Source organism: Pteronotus mesoamericanus, unplaced genomic scaffold (assembly GCF_021234165.1).
Source record: "Pteronotus mesoamericanus isolate MK-2021 breed Mesoamerican mustached bat unplaced genomic scaffold, CSHL_Meso_final contig_173, whole genome shotgun sequence".
Taxonomy (NCBI): domain Eukaryota; kingdom Metazoa; phylum Chordata; class Mammalia; order Chiroptera; family Mormoopidae; genus Pteronotus; species Pteronotus mesoamericanus.
This window is the reverse complement of record NW_026555072.1, coordinates 6,375,387-6,388,149: the sequence shown is the minus strand read 5'-3', so window position 1 is coordinate 6,388,149 and position 12,763 is coordinate 6,375,387. Positions and strand designations below refer to the sequence as shown.

Sequence of the window (12,763 nt, the reverse complement as noted above, 5' to 3'; positions counted from 1 at the left end):
GCAGAACCAGCGCCCGAAGTCGGGACCTATTCAGCCCAGATCCCGGCCCTGGCCTCCACGTCCGGGTCTAGTACGCAATCTGAGTGGCGGACCGTTTCTTATTTGTTTTCCAGCAACCAGTCTAACATTTCCACACCGGATGCGGACGACTCCTGGAGCTCCAGCTCGCCTTCCCAACTCAGTCCCAGTACTGGCCTAAGAACTGTAAACGACTCTAACCTCGGCCTCTGGGGCTTTCCCTCTTATGTCCTGACCAACCGGACCCTCACGTCGGGTACCGGCTCCAGCACCTCTGAGGAGGTTGCCCCCGACTCCATCCTGGACACCGACAACCTCCGAGTGTCAGTACCTGAACCTCCTACGACCAGTAACACCCCCCAAGGATCTGTACAAGGAGCCATCCAGCCCTTGATGCCTGGCTTACTCAGGGTATTGGTACCACTGACACCTCCTATACCCAGTAACACTCCTGAAATATTAGTGCCTGGATACTCGCATCCTTCATTGCTCAGCCCCTACTGGGATTCAGTGGAAGTACCTCTGACACCAAATAACACCCTCCAGGTGTCATTACCAGACTCCATCCAGCCCTCAGTAACCCGCTCCTCCCAAGTATCTATACACGGATCTGTCCCGTTTCCAGACTCCTCCATAGGGTCGATTCAGGGGTCCCCCCCGCCGTCAGTGCTTAGTACCCCACGGAGTTCGGTACAAGAACGGGTCATGCTCTTGGGCTCCTCGCTAGAGTTCATTCAGGGGTCCCCCCCACCCTCAGTGCACAACACCCCGCGGAGTTCCATACAAGAAATTGTCCTAGTCTATGGCTCTTCCCCGGGGTCGGTACAGGAGTCCGGCCCCCCTCCAGTGTCCCGCCTCCTCCGGCGTTCTGCACAAAAACCTCTTACGCCGGTGAACTCCTCCCTAATACTGGCACGAACGTCCACCCAGCGCTCAGGACTAGATACCCGTCCACGGCTGGTGGATGAATTGGATCCGCTCCAGGACTCTCCCCGGGTATCAATACAATTATCAGCTCCGCCCTCAGGGCAGGGCTCTGCCCCGCAATCCTTGGAAGAATCGGCTCCGCCCCCGGGCTCCTCCGGAGAGTTAGTAGCAGAGCCCGCCCCGCCCTTGGCCAGCCTCTCTTCTATAATTACACCGGGGGAGACTGTCAACCAGAGCAACCAGAGCATGGCGAGTCGAGAGAAGGCGAGCGTCTCGGGCCACATGTTCGACGTAGTCGTAATAGGAGGCGGCATTTCAGGTCAGTGTGAACCACAGCGGTAGCCTGAGAGACCCTGGTGGCACGGGAGTAGGAGATTTGCACTAGCTCCCGGGTGTTTGGGGAAGGGGGTGGTCTCTCGCATGCATTAAAGAGTGCGGAAGGGGGTGGTCTCTCGCATGCATTCGAGAGTGCAACAGTAGCCGCTCTGGCCCCAGCCTTAGCAGGGCAGGAATGGGGGTTGTGCCAATGTTGCTGATGCTGTGAACTGAGAGAGGCAGGAACAATAATTTATTACTACTATTTAATACTAACATTTAATTAGCTGTTGGTTGTGCAGTTATATTTAACACTTTATGTGGATTTTCTCCATCCTCAGCAGTCCTGACAAGTGGGTAATATATTCGCCTCCATTTTACAAAACCGAGAAACTGAGGTCTGGAGCATTTCGAGTCCAATCATCTAGCTGGCGAGTGTCTAAATGATTTTTTCCTATTTAAGATTCTCACTTCTAATTCCTGAGGTCGCTGCTTTGTCTCACTGATTTCAAGTCCTTTGCCCTAGGGCAAAGGACATCAGTACATGGATTTATGTAGTATTGATGTACTAATAGTGTTATTCCAGTCCTGCTCTTTTTAAAAAGCCTTTCTTTAGAAAATTTAGTAAGTGAAGAGGAAAGAGGAAGAATTGGTAAGGAAAAAGGTTCCAATATATGGCGACAGATGAAACGAATTTTGGTGGTGAGCACAATACAGTGTATACAGATATGAAATTATAATGTTGTATACCCAAAACATATAATATTATTAACCTTTGTAACCTCAATAAAAAAGAACACTACAAAAAGAAAAAGAGAGAGGGGTGGGCTTTTAGTTTTAACCTACCCCTAGTGCTTTTTTAGAACTCTAGGGAAGATGTAGGGCATTTATTGCCCAAAGGGAATCCCTTTGTGAAGCTGGAGTCAAGATCCAGTTAGGGCATGCCCTGTTGGGTCATTTAATAAGAGTTCCTGCAAGCCCCCAGATTTATGTCCTGGTAAGCCTGGGTTGCCCTGGTTCTGGCTTGGGTGTAGCTGACCAATGGAGTGGTACATGAAGCTTTTCAGGATCATCCCGGAAACCTCATCATGACTGATATATTAAATTGTCACTTATGTTGTCATAATTAATATAAATGTTTGAAATTTACAAATTGTGTTTTAGCCCTAGCTGGAATCCCACACTAATTTGTCCACAACCCAAGAGGGTATTAATAATTTCTGAAGTATACCTGCAGGATGTGACTTAGAAGTAGGGAGAAAGGCAAGAAGAGAGTAAGTAGGGTGGCCCTACAGTAGCCCTTTTAATGTATAATCCTTTTGAGAAGACTCTGAACATGTTTACAAATTAATTTTGTGTGAACATAGCTTTTTATTTGGACTGGTATAAGCTGTTGCTTTGGCAATTCCAGTCAGTGCCAGCAAAATCATGCATGTATGTTGGAACATCAGAAGAAAGTAGATCCTGTTGGAGAGTAAGAAAAAGAAGTATTTGCTTTGCTTCCATTCATTCCTTCACACACTCAACAAACACTCGTTGAGTGCCTGCAATGAAGTGGACTGGTATTTCCAAAAACCTAGAAACAATATGATTTTTGATTACTGGAAAATAAATATGATGATGTGTTGTATAAATTGATTAGGAGTTCCATCTCTTCTCCCATGTCCATACTTTTCACATTTTAATAATTCAGGGTTCTTTCTGGGATATTATTCCTGTGTTTTTCTTGTTCTATGTTCCTGTATTTCTTCAGGAGCATTTTGTCTTTAATTTTTCCTTTGCTTGATTACCTGTTCTTTCTCCCTTTCCACACATGAATTTATCATGCAGCTGATGACCCTTATGCTTTATGACCTTACAAATGCAGGTCCCTTTTTGTTCTCATTCTAAATAAATAACCAGCTTCATACTGAATCTTGTATTTGTAATTTTGCATTCTTTTTTCTTAAGGAGAGCACCCAAATTCTGTAAGCTTCAGGATCCTTAAAATCTGGATCTGTCCATGGTTGCTATTAATTATTAATTTTTTTGTTTCAATTTGGGGAAAGAAAAGGGAATTTCTTGCACAGGAGTTCACACACCTATTCCAAAAGCCAGCTTTCAATCTGTCAGTGACAATGGAAAAGGCACTGGGCTTCCTCTCATATCATCTCTATCAGTCAGATTCGAGTGATTTTAACACCAAAACTGACCTGAAACACTGCCTTATGACTGTAGCGTCTTCCCATATGGTTCATAGATGCAAGTCTGGCTCTGGATATACGTTGCACACAGACTGGGTGTTTCGTTAGTAAATGAGAGAGGCATTACGTCCTAAGGGTTCCTGAGAACTCAAACACATCTTTGTGTGTGTTTCGCAGTATCCCATGAGTGACTTAATAGTCCCTCTATCAGTTGTAAATGTTTTGGATGTTTCTTATAACTTTTGGAAGGACTGTACATTTTAGTATGTTACCCACACACTTAAAATATATGGCCAATATGTATTATCTGCAGTATTACTCCTATTATACAACAAAGTAGCTGCCAGAAGAGTACAAATTCTAAATGACTTTCCTCAAAATCAATTCCATATCAGCAGAATTATCTTTCATTTTGTGTATCTTTGCACTAAGAATAGCAAGATCTTTCTATAACTCCCTTTTGTCATTAAGATACATAAAACAGAGTATAGCTCACAGCCACAAAATCTCTTTTTCTGTCCACTCACCAATTAAATACTTTTATATAGTATGTTAGTAGTTGAGAGGGGGAAATCCCATGCTCGTTTGTAAGTAGCATACTGGTATCCTTTACATGCTCTGGCCCTTACCCATCAACCATCATCTATGATCAAGTCCTTTCTAAAAATCCTTTCATGTTTTCTGTGACATTATTAGATCTTGAGTTTTTTTCCCCACACTGATTGCTCCTTTTCTATTCCTTTAATTGTGCCCATATTATTGTGAAATTCTAGTTTTGAAGTGGCCTCAAGATTTAGCTGTTCATCACTTTTGAGCTCTTAGGCACTTTCCCCCTCTCTTATTCTAGGGCTTAAGCTTTCCCTTATCTACAGAAAGCTCTTAAGTCTCCAGTTTGAATCCTTTTCTTCCTTTGAACTCTTGTCACATAGCATATATGCTCCTGAATATTTCACACTTGAATGTCTTGTTCTTACTTCATATTTAACATGTATCAAAGCCTCCTTGCCCTCTGACCCAGCTTCTCTTCCTCACTTCCTTGACTCTCTTTTTGGCACTACCACCTTTCATCATTTTTGACACATCATTTTCTATAACATCTATATCCAGTCAACAGCTCCTGCTAGCTCCTTTCAGAATCTTCCTTTCCTCCATTCCCAGTCACACCTCTGTCCCTAGGACAGAAACTTGACACCTTCATCTCACTAGATTATGAGCATCTTCCAAGTGGCTACCCTTTACTTTGGGCTCTCCTTTCATTTCCATTCTGCAGTGTTCTCCCACACATGATTTTTTTAAAAACTTCTTTCATCACCTCGCTCTTCTGTGAGACCTTAATTGTCTATTACCAGCCCTTCAAGCTCCCCTCCATACCTCCAATTATCTGGCCCCACATTTTTGGACAAGTAGCATTTTCCACTATCCCGAACACTGACTTGAGCTTTAATCACTCTGCTATCTTGTCCTCATTGTTATATCAGGTTTATTTTATCCCTCTCTTTCTTCCCTGTTTTTGTTTTTTTTTAACATGGAAGTTCTTCTCTCTGACCATTTATATTTTATCTATTTTCCAATAACTGATTAAGGGTGCTTTCTTTGATCAGTTGGCTCCCCCTTGATTTTTCTCTCCTCTTGTAGAGCTTATAATCTATATCTAACAATTCACACTTACTTTCTATCTCTATTTCTTAATGTTATTTTCAGTATAATGGGTCAGTCCCTGACTTTAGATGCTATTTCTTACTCTTAAATTGATGCAAAGGTAACAAATGACAGAAACTCGGTGACATAAGATTTCAAAATCTGCTCTTAGCTGAGAATTTGTAAATTGGCCCTCCTTAGAAAGAGAGAAAAAAACCCACCACCAGGGGACGATACATACTTAGAGTCTTTGGGCAAAAGGGGGTTTTAAATGGCAGTTTATCTAGTCCAATCACCAAGAACTTGAATCCTCTGGATAGCATCTCCTTAGTGATTATCTGTCTGTAGCTTTGGACACATCTAGGAAAAGGAAATGCTCTATCCCTCAAAATAGCTCATTGTGAGCACAGGTGGCTCTGGTGCCTGGAGTTAGTCAAGCATTTTGGGAGCCTCTACCATATGCCAAGCACTGTCCAGATCACAAGGAAAGAGGTATTATATATAAAGATAAGTGAGTAGTATCCTGCCTTGTCCTTTTGTAAGAAGTTATCAAGTGAGAAAATAATAGACATTAATGCAGTGAGAGAAATATTGTTACAAATATGAACAAAGTGCTGGGACCTGGAAAGGGAAGTAGAACTTTAAACAGGTAGAGATAAGAGGATGATAAAAAATCCCTGGCTGGTGTGGCTCAGTGGATTGATTGCCAGCCTGGGAGCCAAAGGGTTGCTAGTTTGGTTCCCAGTGTGGGACACGTGCCTGGGTTTCACGCAAGGTCTCCAGTAAGGGGTGTGCGAGATGCAACCACATCATTAATGTTTCCCTCCCTTTTTTTCTCCCTCCCTTCCCTTTTATAAAAATAAAATAAATAAAATATTTTTTTAAAAAGAGGATGATAAAAAGATATACCAAACAGAAGAGACTGGAGGAGCGCAGATACTGAGTAATGAGACTGTAATCCATACATGGGCAATATTTAATTTAAGCCTATGGCAAGAGCTCCAGGGAAGGAAAATAGTTAGTTGCCTACTGTGCCTCTAGGGATGTGATCCTGGGGGCCATTGAAATCATGCCAGTGTGCCACATCTGCCCATGATTTTTGTGCCTGGGTTAGCTGTGGTTAGTGAGTGCACAGTGAAAACACTGTAGTCATAACACTGTATAGTCCTGGCTGATTAAAAAGTTTTTCCATATTTTTTGAAATGAAATTCCAAGTGTCATGTAGAAAAAGATATTTCTGAATAGTGTCTAAACAACAGAGAACTCACCTATATTTTTTATCAATGAGCTGAGCTCCAGTAAAACAATTGACAGCATTAGCCTCCCTGAACTTGGTTCTGTGTAAAATCAGCAGGGATTGAATTTTCTGTTATGAGCCAAAAAAGCCATTGTGCAAGAAGATTGAATAATAGTGTTTTGAATGTTAACAATTGAGTCTACAACATACCACAATTTCCCTTTTTGCTGAAATATTTCACCCTGAAGAATCATTTCTGCTAAGGGCATTTTAGTCATGTTAACCCAGAACTTGGAAGCGCATACTTGTGGTTTTGTGGTGGTTAAAAAAAGCTTACATTAAAAATGCCACTTCTTTTTGGTGCCTTAGTTATTTAGATACCCTGAGGTTCAGTGCAGGCTGAGCATTAACTTTCTGCTTTTTAGGATACTTCTTTGTCCCTATTTTGTATTTTTTTCTCAAAAATAAACTTTTACTTTATAAACTTGTTTTTATGTTGAACAAATAATATAAGAATTAGATTTTTTGGGGTTCTGATTTTTTGATATCTTCATGGTTGAATGAGATTTAGAGTTTATCTTACATGTAATGGGCAATTTTAGCATTTTGCCAGTACTAATTGATTTGAATCTGTACATAATCCTCAGCTAATATGAAAAATATTTAACAATAATTAAATATATTTTAATTATTTAACATTTTAATAATAATTGTGTAAGTGTAATTATTATATATAATAATTTTTACTTTTTTATTTTTTATTTTATTTAATTTTTTTATTGTTCAAATACATTTGTCTCCATTTACCAGCCACCACTTTCCCCTGCCCCCGACTCTCACCTCCCTCCCTCAATCTTTTTCCACTTTGGCTTTGTCCATGGGTCTTTATACATGATAATTTTTAAGAGTTATTATATACAATTTTAGTAATTGACAATAATTAAAAATAATTATATAATTTTATTCATCATTTTTTATTATTTTAATAATAATTATATAAGTATAGTATAACTATAGTGTAATTGGATCACAGAGACAAATTGTTGAGAAAAGGAAATGTGGAAGCCTGCTATTGGTGAATATTGGGTCATAAAATATGCTAGGTGTGATATAAACTTATTTTCCATATGACAAATCTTGCCAGTATTTGGATTTGGGTTTACTCAGAAAGATTGAAGTTATAAGTTTTATATCACATGCAGGGGTTTGCAAGAATGTAGACATCCAATCAGCACTTGCTTGAAATCTATATTTTCATATATACAAAATGGATCGATTTCATAATGGCAGTTACTTTTCATTTTAACTGTGAGTTATTAGAACTGCACAAAATGAATCAAAAGAAGTTCATTTACATTTTTAAATGCTGTACGTTTTGAGACAAGTTGATTATTAGGTCTGTTTTATCTTTTTATTTTGAAAAATATTTCATAGTTTTACCAGCAATTTGTATTTTCCTTGGATAATGTATTCCTCATTATGTTGTCTAACATTATGAATCAGGGCAGCCTAAAATCTTTGAACCGTGATTTTGCCAACCTGTAAAATTATACATTCGGTTAAGCTCTATGTAAATAGCCTCCAGTATCTATTTCAGTAATAAACTGTCTCTTCAGCTTTCTCTTTCAGACTCCCCATCAATATTTGTTTTCTTTCATTTTGTTTTCTGGAAATGGTTTGCATCATGTATCATATTGACATCTTGTGCTAACTTAAATCAGGATCTGAGTCTTTCTTACAGGTTCTCATTCACACTTTCCCCATGGCTCCTCCAAGCCTTAGTTAAAAGCCCTTTTCTAGTTGTTGGTAGGCCAGAGTAATTAAAACTCCACTTTGTAGCAATATTTAATCAATTGATTAGGTCAGAGTGTCAATAAGAACATAAAAAAACAGATTAGCTTTGAGAGTTGACTTATGTTCAAGGGTCACAGAATTGCAGCCTGTAAAAGCTCAACAGTACCAAAACTGAGATTCTGAGGGTTAAGTGAATTACCATATGCCACAAAATTCTTAGTGGCATAACTTGACTTCAGGCCCCTAAAATGTTGACCATCAGGACAGTGCTCCTTCCGTACCCTGTCTCCCTGGGCTTGCTCTATGGGGTCATTCATAGAACTGTAGTAAACCTTAATATTGCTTTACTTTGAGGCTTGATGGTCTAAAACCTAGTAGTGACTGTTATTACACAGCAATTTATACTTTAGAATATATTACATGTAATGTTACTGATTCACAAACAGTTAAATTAAAAATATGGGGCACTCTATTAGGTCAGATGACCTTTGTATAAAGAATTTCTTTCTTTTTTGAAAAGTTGTCTCTAGTGTATGTAGGACAGTGCATAGTGATTGTTTGAATAGTTTAGATAAGTGGTTCTTAACCTTTTGGATCAAATATCCCTTTGCATATCTGATGAAAGCTATTAGACCTTTTCAATAAAAATATGCATGTTTATATGGATAGACTTTTTTGTCTACACCAGACCAACATCTGATGTTATGGAAATCTCTTTAGTGTCACTGTCCCTGCAGTGTATATATTTTGGACTCATACTGAGACTTCGCAGAAGTGGTGATAAATAAGAATTTAAAGGATTTATTAGGTCATTAAACAGTTACTAGAAATGAATTTATAAATAGACAATAATAAAAAGTTAAGACATCATGGCTGAGATACCTGCATTTCCCACATTAAGACCATGATAAATAGAACAGTGAATCTGGCATGGCTTGAAAAGAAATAATATGTGGAGAAAACATTGGTGAAGAAAATGGAAGGCTGTGGTGGTTGATGTGATTTTTTTAGTAGTTTTCTAAGACAGGTATTTACAGATCTTAATATTAAAGGGAAGCCATTGATGTTAAATAGTGTCATGTGCTACTTAATGATGGTGGATATGTTCTAAGAAATGCGTCATTAGGCAGTTCCATTGTTGTGCAAACATGGTGGAGTATACTTCCACCAACCTTGATGGTATAACCCACTATATACCTAGGCTGTATGATATACCACCATCGTATATGTCATCTGTCAATGACCAATATGTCATTATGCAGTGTATGACTATATACATTTCTGATTTGATGTGCATGTGTAATAACTTATAAAGATCATTGGCCATTGAAGCATTTGACAAAATTTGGACCCAAATGAAAGAGTTAAGTTCTCTGCTTTATCTGTCAGTTCACTTGTCTCTCTACTAACCATGTGAGGCACAGGACCCCTTTTATGTAGTAAAGGTTATAACTATGAGCCTGAAGTTCTCTTGGTGCTTGAGATTGTTTCAGGGGTTCAGTGGTGACACAGAGAAGGGAGCAAGAAATGAGTGACAAGGAAATAATTTCACGAAGGAAATAATGCTTGACAGAAGTGTTGTGGATTTTGGATAAATTCTGAAATGTAATGGAGATGACCCTTAAGGTGTCCATGTCCAGATTAAATGAGTTCACTGTGAACTGTGGCTTAAATTAAAGCCCCTTATTTTGCTTTTATTTGTTAATTTATTTAATAAGTATTTCTTGATTGAATGGTCATTATATGCCTTGAGCAAAATTTATGGGTTTTGCTCTCTGTTTTCCTGCTTCAGGAATATAGTTTTTAAACTTCAGTATGAGCTGATGTTTGATGATAGTTTTTATCATCCTCAAAGTATTCAGTCCAAGAATGAAAACGTACAGTTATGTAAGAATTCTATCAGCCAGAGACCACTTCACTGAATCATAGAAAATTAACTTTAAAAACTTAATGTGATGTGTACTATACACATTCCTAAGTGGTGGCAAATGTCAAAGTTGAAGAAGCATGTCACTTCTAAGAATATGTGGAGAGAACTAAAAGAGTCAGCACAGCATAAGCCAGAGCTACATTAAAGCTTTATTTCATTACTTTTAGCTTGTGCTCTAGGAATTCATTGTTCACTTGGGACCCTGCCCAAGGGAGTTTATTACTGTAAATATTTGAACAATATTTTAAGATCTGAAATTAGCTTTCCCAAAATGTGTTTTGAGGGTTTTTTTTTTCTTTTTTTAAGTCAGAGGGTAGAGAAATGCTGAATTGAACAGGTCTCATCACTATAGGACTTGTCAGAGCCTTTAATATGCCAGTGCACATCATACATTTCCCAGAAGGAGAAATAGCATAAGATATCTCAACTTCCATGAACATTGATACTTTCCCTGGAGCATTTTGAGGACTAGTGTTCCATAAAATAGTATGGAAATCAATGCTTTAAACCACAGTGCATCTTAGTGTGCAGAATCTGAGGACAGGAGTGTGGAGTGCCCTTGGTATATTTTAAATTTCAATGAAAGAATAGGACGAATAGTGAATTTAGGGGTAATTGCATTCCCTAACTTAGGTGAGATCCATGTATCTAAAGTGAAGATGAATGCTGAACAATAATCAAACAAATTAGGGCTGTCTAGACAACCAGTCTATCCAATTCAGGACAAATTGAAGTTAAATGTTAGTTTTTATCCCTTTATCATTTGAGACAACACTGTGTTTGAGCTTATCAAGAGGATTAGAAGATTTTGCATTTTCAAAAGCAGAGCATTATTTCTGAAAGGAAGCAGAAAATACAGATGAATATCCAGCTAGATAGATGGATGGATAGATGGATAGATAGGAATGGTTGTATATACCAAGTAAATGTGTATGCAGATGATATTCTCTGTTTGTTTGTTTTTGCTAAAAAGTGCAGTACTGGTTCAAAGACCAGAAAATGTACTAGTAGTATTTAGAAACTGCTGACTTTTAATATTTCTGTGTACCAGGTGGCAATGTGTGCTAAGAAAAAAAAAACAGCATAACAGGGACAGATGATAATATCACTTGTCTATATTGACAGTAGGGTCACTGGACTCTTTTTTTTTTTTTTGTGAGGAATACACTACCTTTCAAGGTTTGTTCTAGTGAGGAAGTGGAGACACTAGATCATTTGTTGTATAAGGAAAACCAGAAATTTAACTCAAAAGGGTGACATGAGTGAAATGGATCAATTTCTTTTTTTTATTTTCTGAAATAGAGCATTGTGAATGTGCTTAAAGAGTTAAGGTAAAGAAAAAACCCTTGGTGAGGTAAAGAAGGCAGGAATAATTCTGAAGCTAGGTTCTACAGGATACTTGAGATTTATATCCCAGGAAGCAAAGCACTATCTCCCTGAAGTCTTTATTGAAGCAAGTATATATTTAAAAAGTATACTTTTTAAAAGTATATTGTGTTGATTATGCTATAACAGTTGTCCCATTTTTCCCCTTTATCCCCCTCTACCCTACACCCCACTCCCACCCACATTTCCCTGCTTAGTTCATGCCCATGGGTTGTACATATAAGTTCTTTGGCTTCTCCATTTCCTATACTATTCTTAACCTCCCCCTGTCTATTTTGTACCTACCAATTATGCTTCTTATTCCCTCTACCTTTTCCGTCTTTCTTCCCTCTCCCTCTCCCTGCTGATAACCCTCAATGTAATATCCACTTATGTAATTCTGTCCCTGTTCTAGTTGTTTGCTTAGTTGGTTTTTGTTTTTGTTTTTGTTTTTGTTTTTTTAGGGTCAGTTGATGATAGTTGTGAGTTTGTTGTCATTTTATTGTTCATAGTTTTGATCTTCTTTTTCTGAGATAAGTCCCTTTAACATTTCATATAATAAGGGCTTGGTGATGATGAACGCCTTTAACTTGACCTTCTCTGGGAAGCACTTTATCTGCCCTTCCATTCTAAATGATAGCTTTGCTGGATAGAATAATCTTGGATGTAGGTCCTTGCTTTTCATGACTTTGAAGACTTCTTGCCAGCCCTTTCTTGCTTGAAAGGTTTCTTTTGAGAAATCAACTGATAGTCTCATGGGAACTCACTTGTAGGTAACTGTCTCCTTTTCTCTTGCTGCTTTTAAGATTCTCTCCTTATCTTTAATTTTGGGTAATTGAATTATGATGTGTCTTGAGTTTTTCTTTTATTCTCATCCCAGGACATGCTTATTGATTTTAGAGATACAAGAAAGGAGGGAGAGAAAAAGGGAGAGAAACATTGATGTGAGAGAGAAACATTGATCAGCTGCCTCCTGTATGTGCCCTGACTGGGGACCGAACTCACAGCCTAGGCATGTACCCTGAATGGGAATCAAACCTGTGATTACTCAGTTTATGGGGCAATGCTCCAAACAACTGAGCCACACAGCCAGGGCCATTGCAGATGTTATTAACTCCTTCTTTGGTTAAATCATTTCCTGTACCATTTCTATGGGGGACAGTAGCCATCTCAGGACACTGGAAGCAGTGCAGAATCTGTGTGAATACAGTTTTCATGGGCAGCGGCTTTAAGAAGCTGCAACTTGGTTTGGAGTTGCCATGGCAACCCCAATGCTGGCTGCCTACTCTCCCCCAGGCTCTCCTGATATAATAACCAGGACCACCATTGCCTGAACTCTCAAACGAGGTGTGCTCT

At 38.7% G+C, this 12,763-nt stretch overlaps 1 protein-coding gene across 2 annotated transcripts in view; it reads left to right on the top strand.

The window, feature by feature from the left end:
- The first annotated feature begins 1,116 nt into the window (after positions 1–1,116).
- Positions 1,117–12,763, top strand: part of MAOA (monoamine oxidase A) — a 77,872-nt gene continuing 66,225 nt past the window's right edge. The window contains exon 1 of one of the 2 annotated variants that reach the window (XM_054566529.1): positions 1,117–1,264. In XM_054566529.1, coding sequence (XP_054422504.1) covers positions 1,192–1,264 — 73 coding nt within the window. In that variant the 5' untranslated portion in view covers positions 1,117–1,191. The remainder of the gene's footprint in view (positions 1,265–12,763) is intronic. The other variant, XM_054566528.1, reaches the window with a different exon arrangement.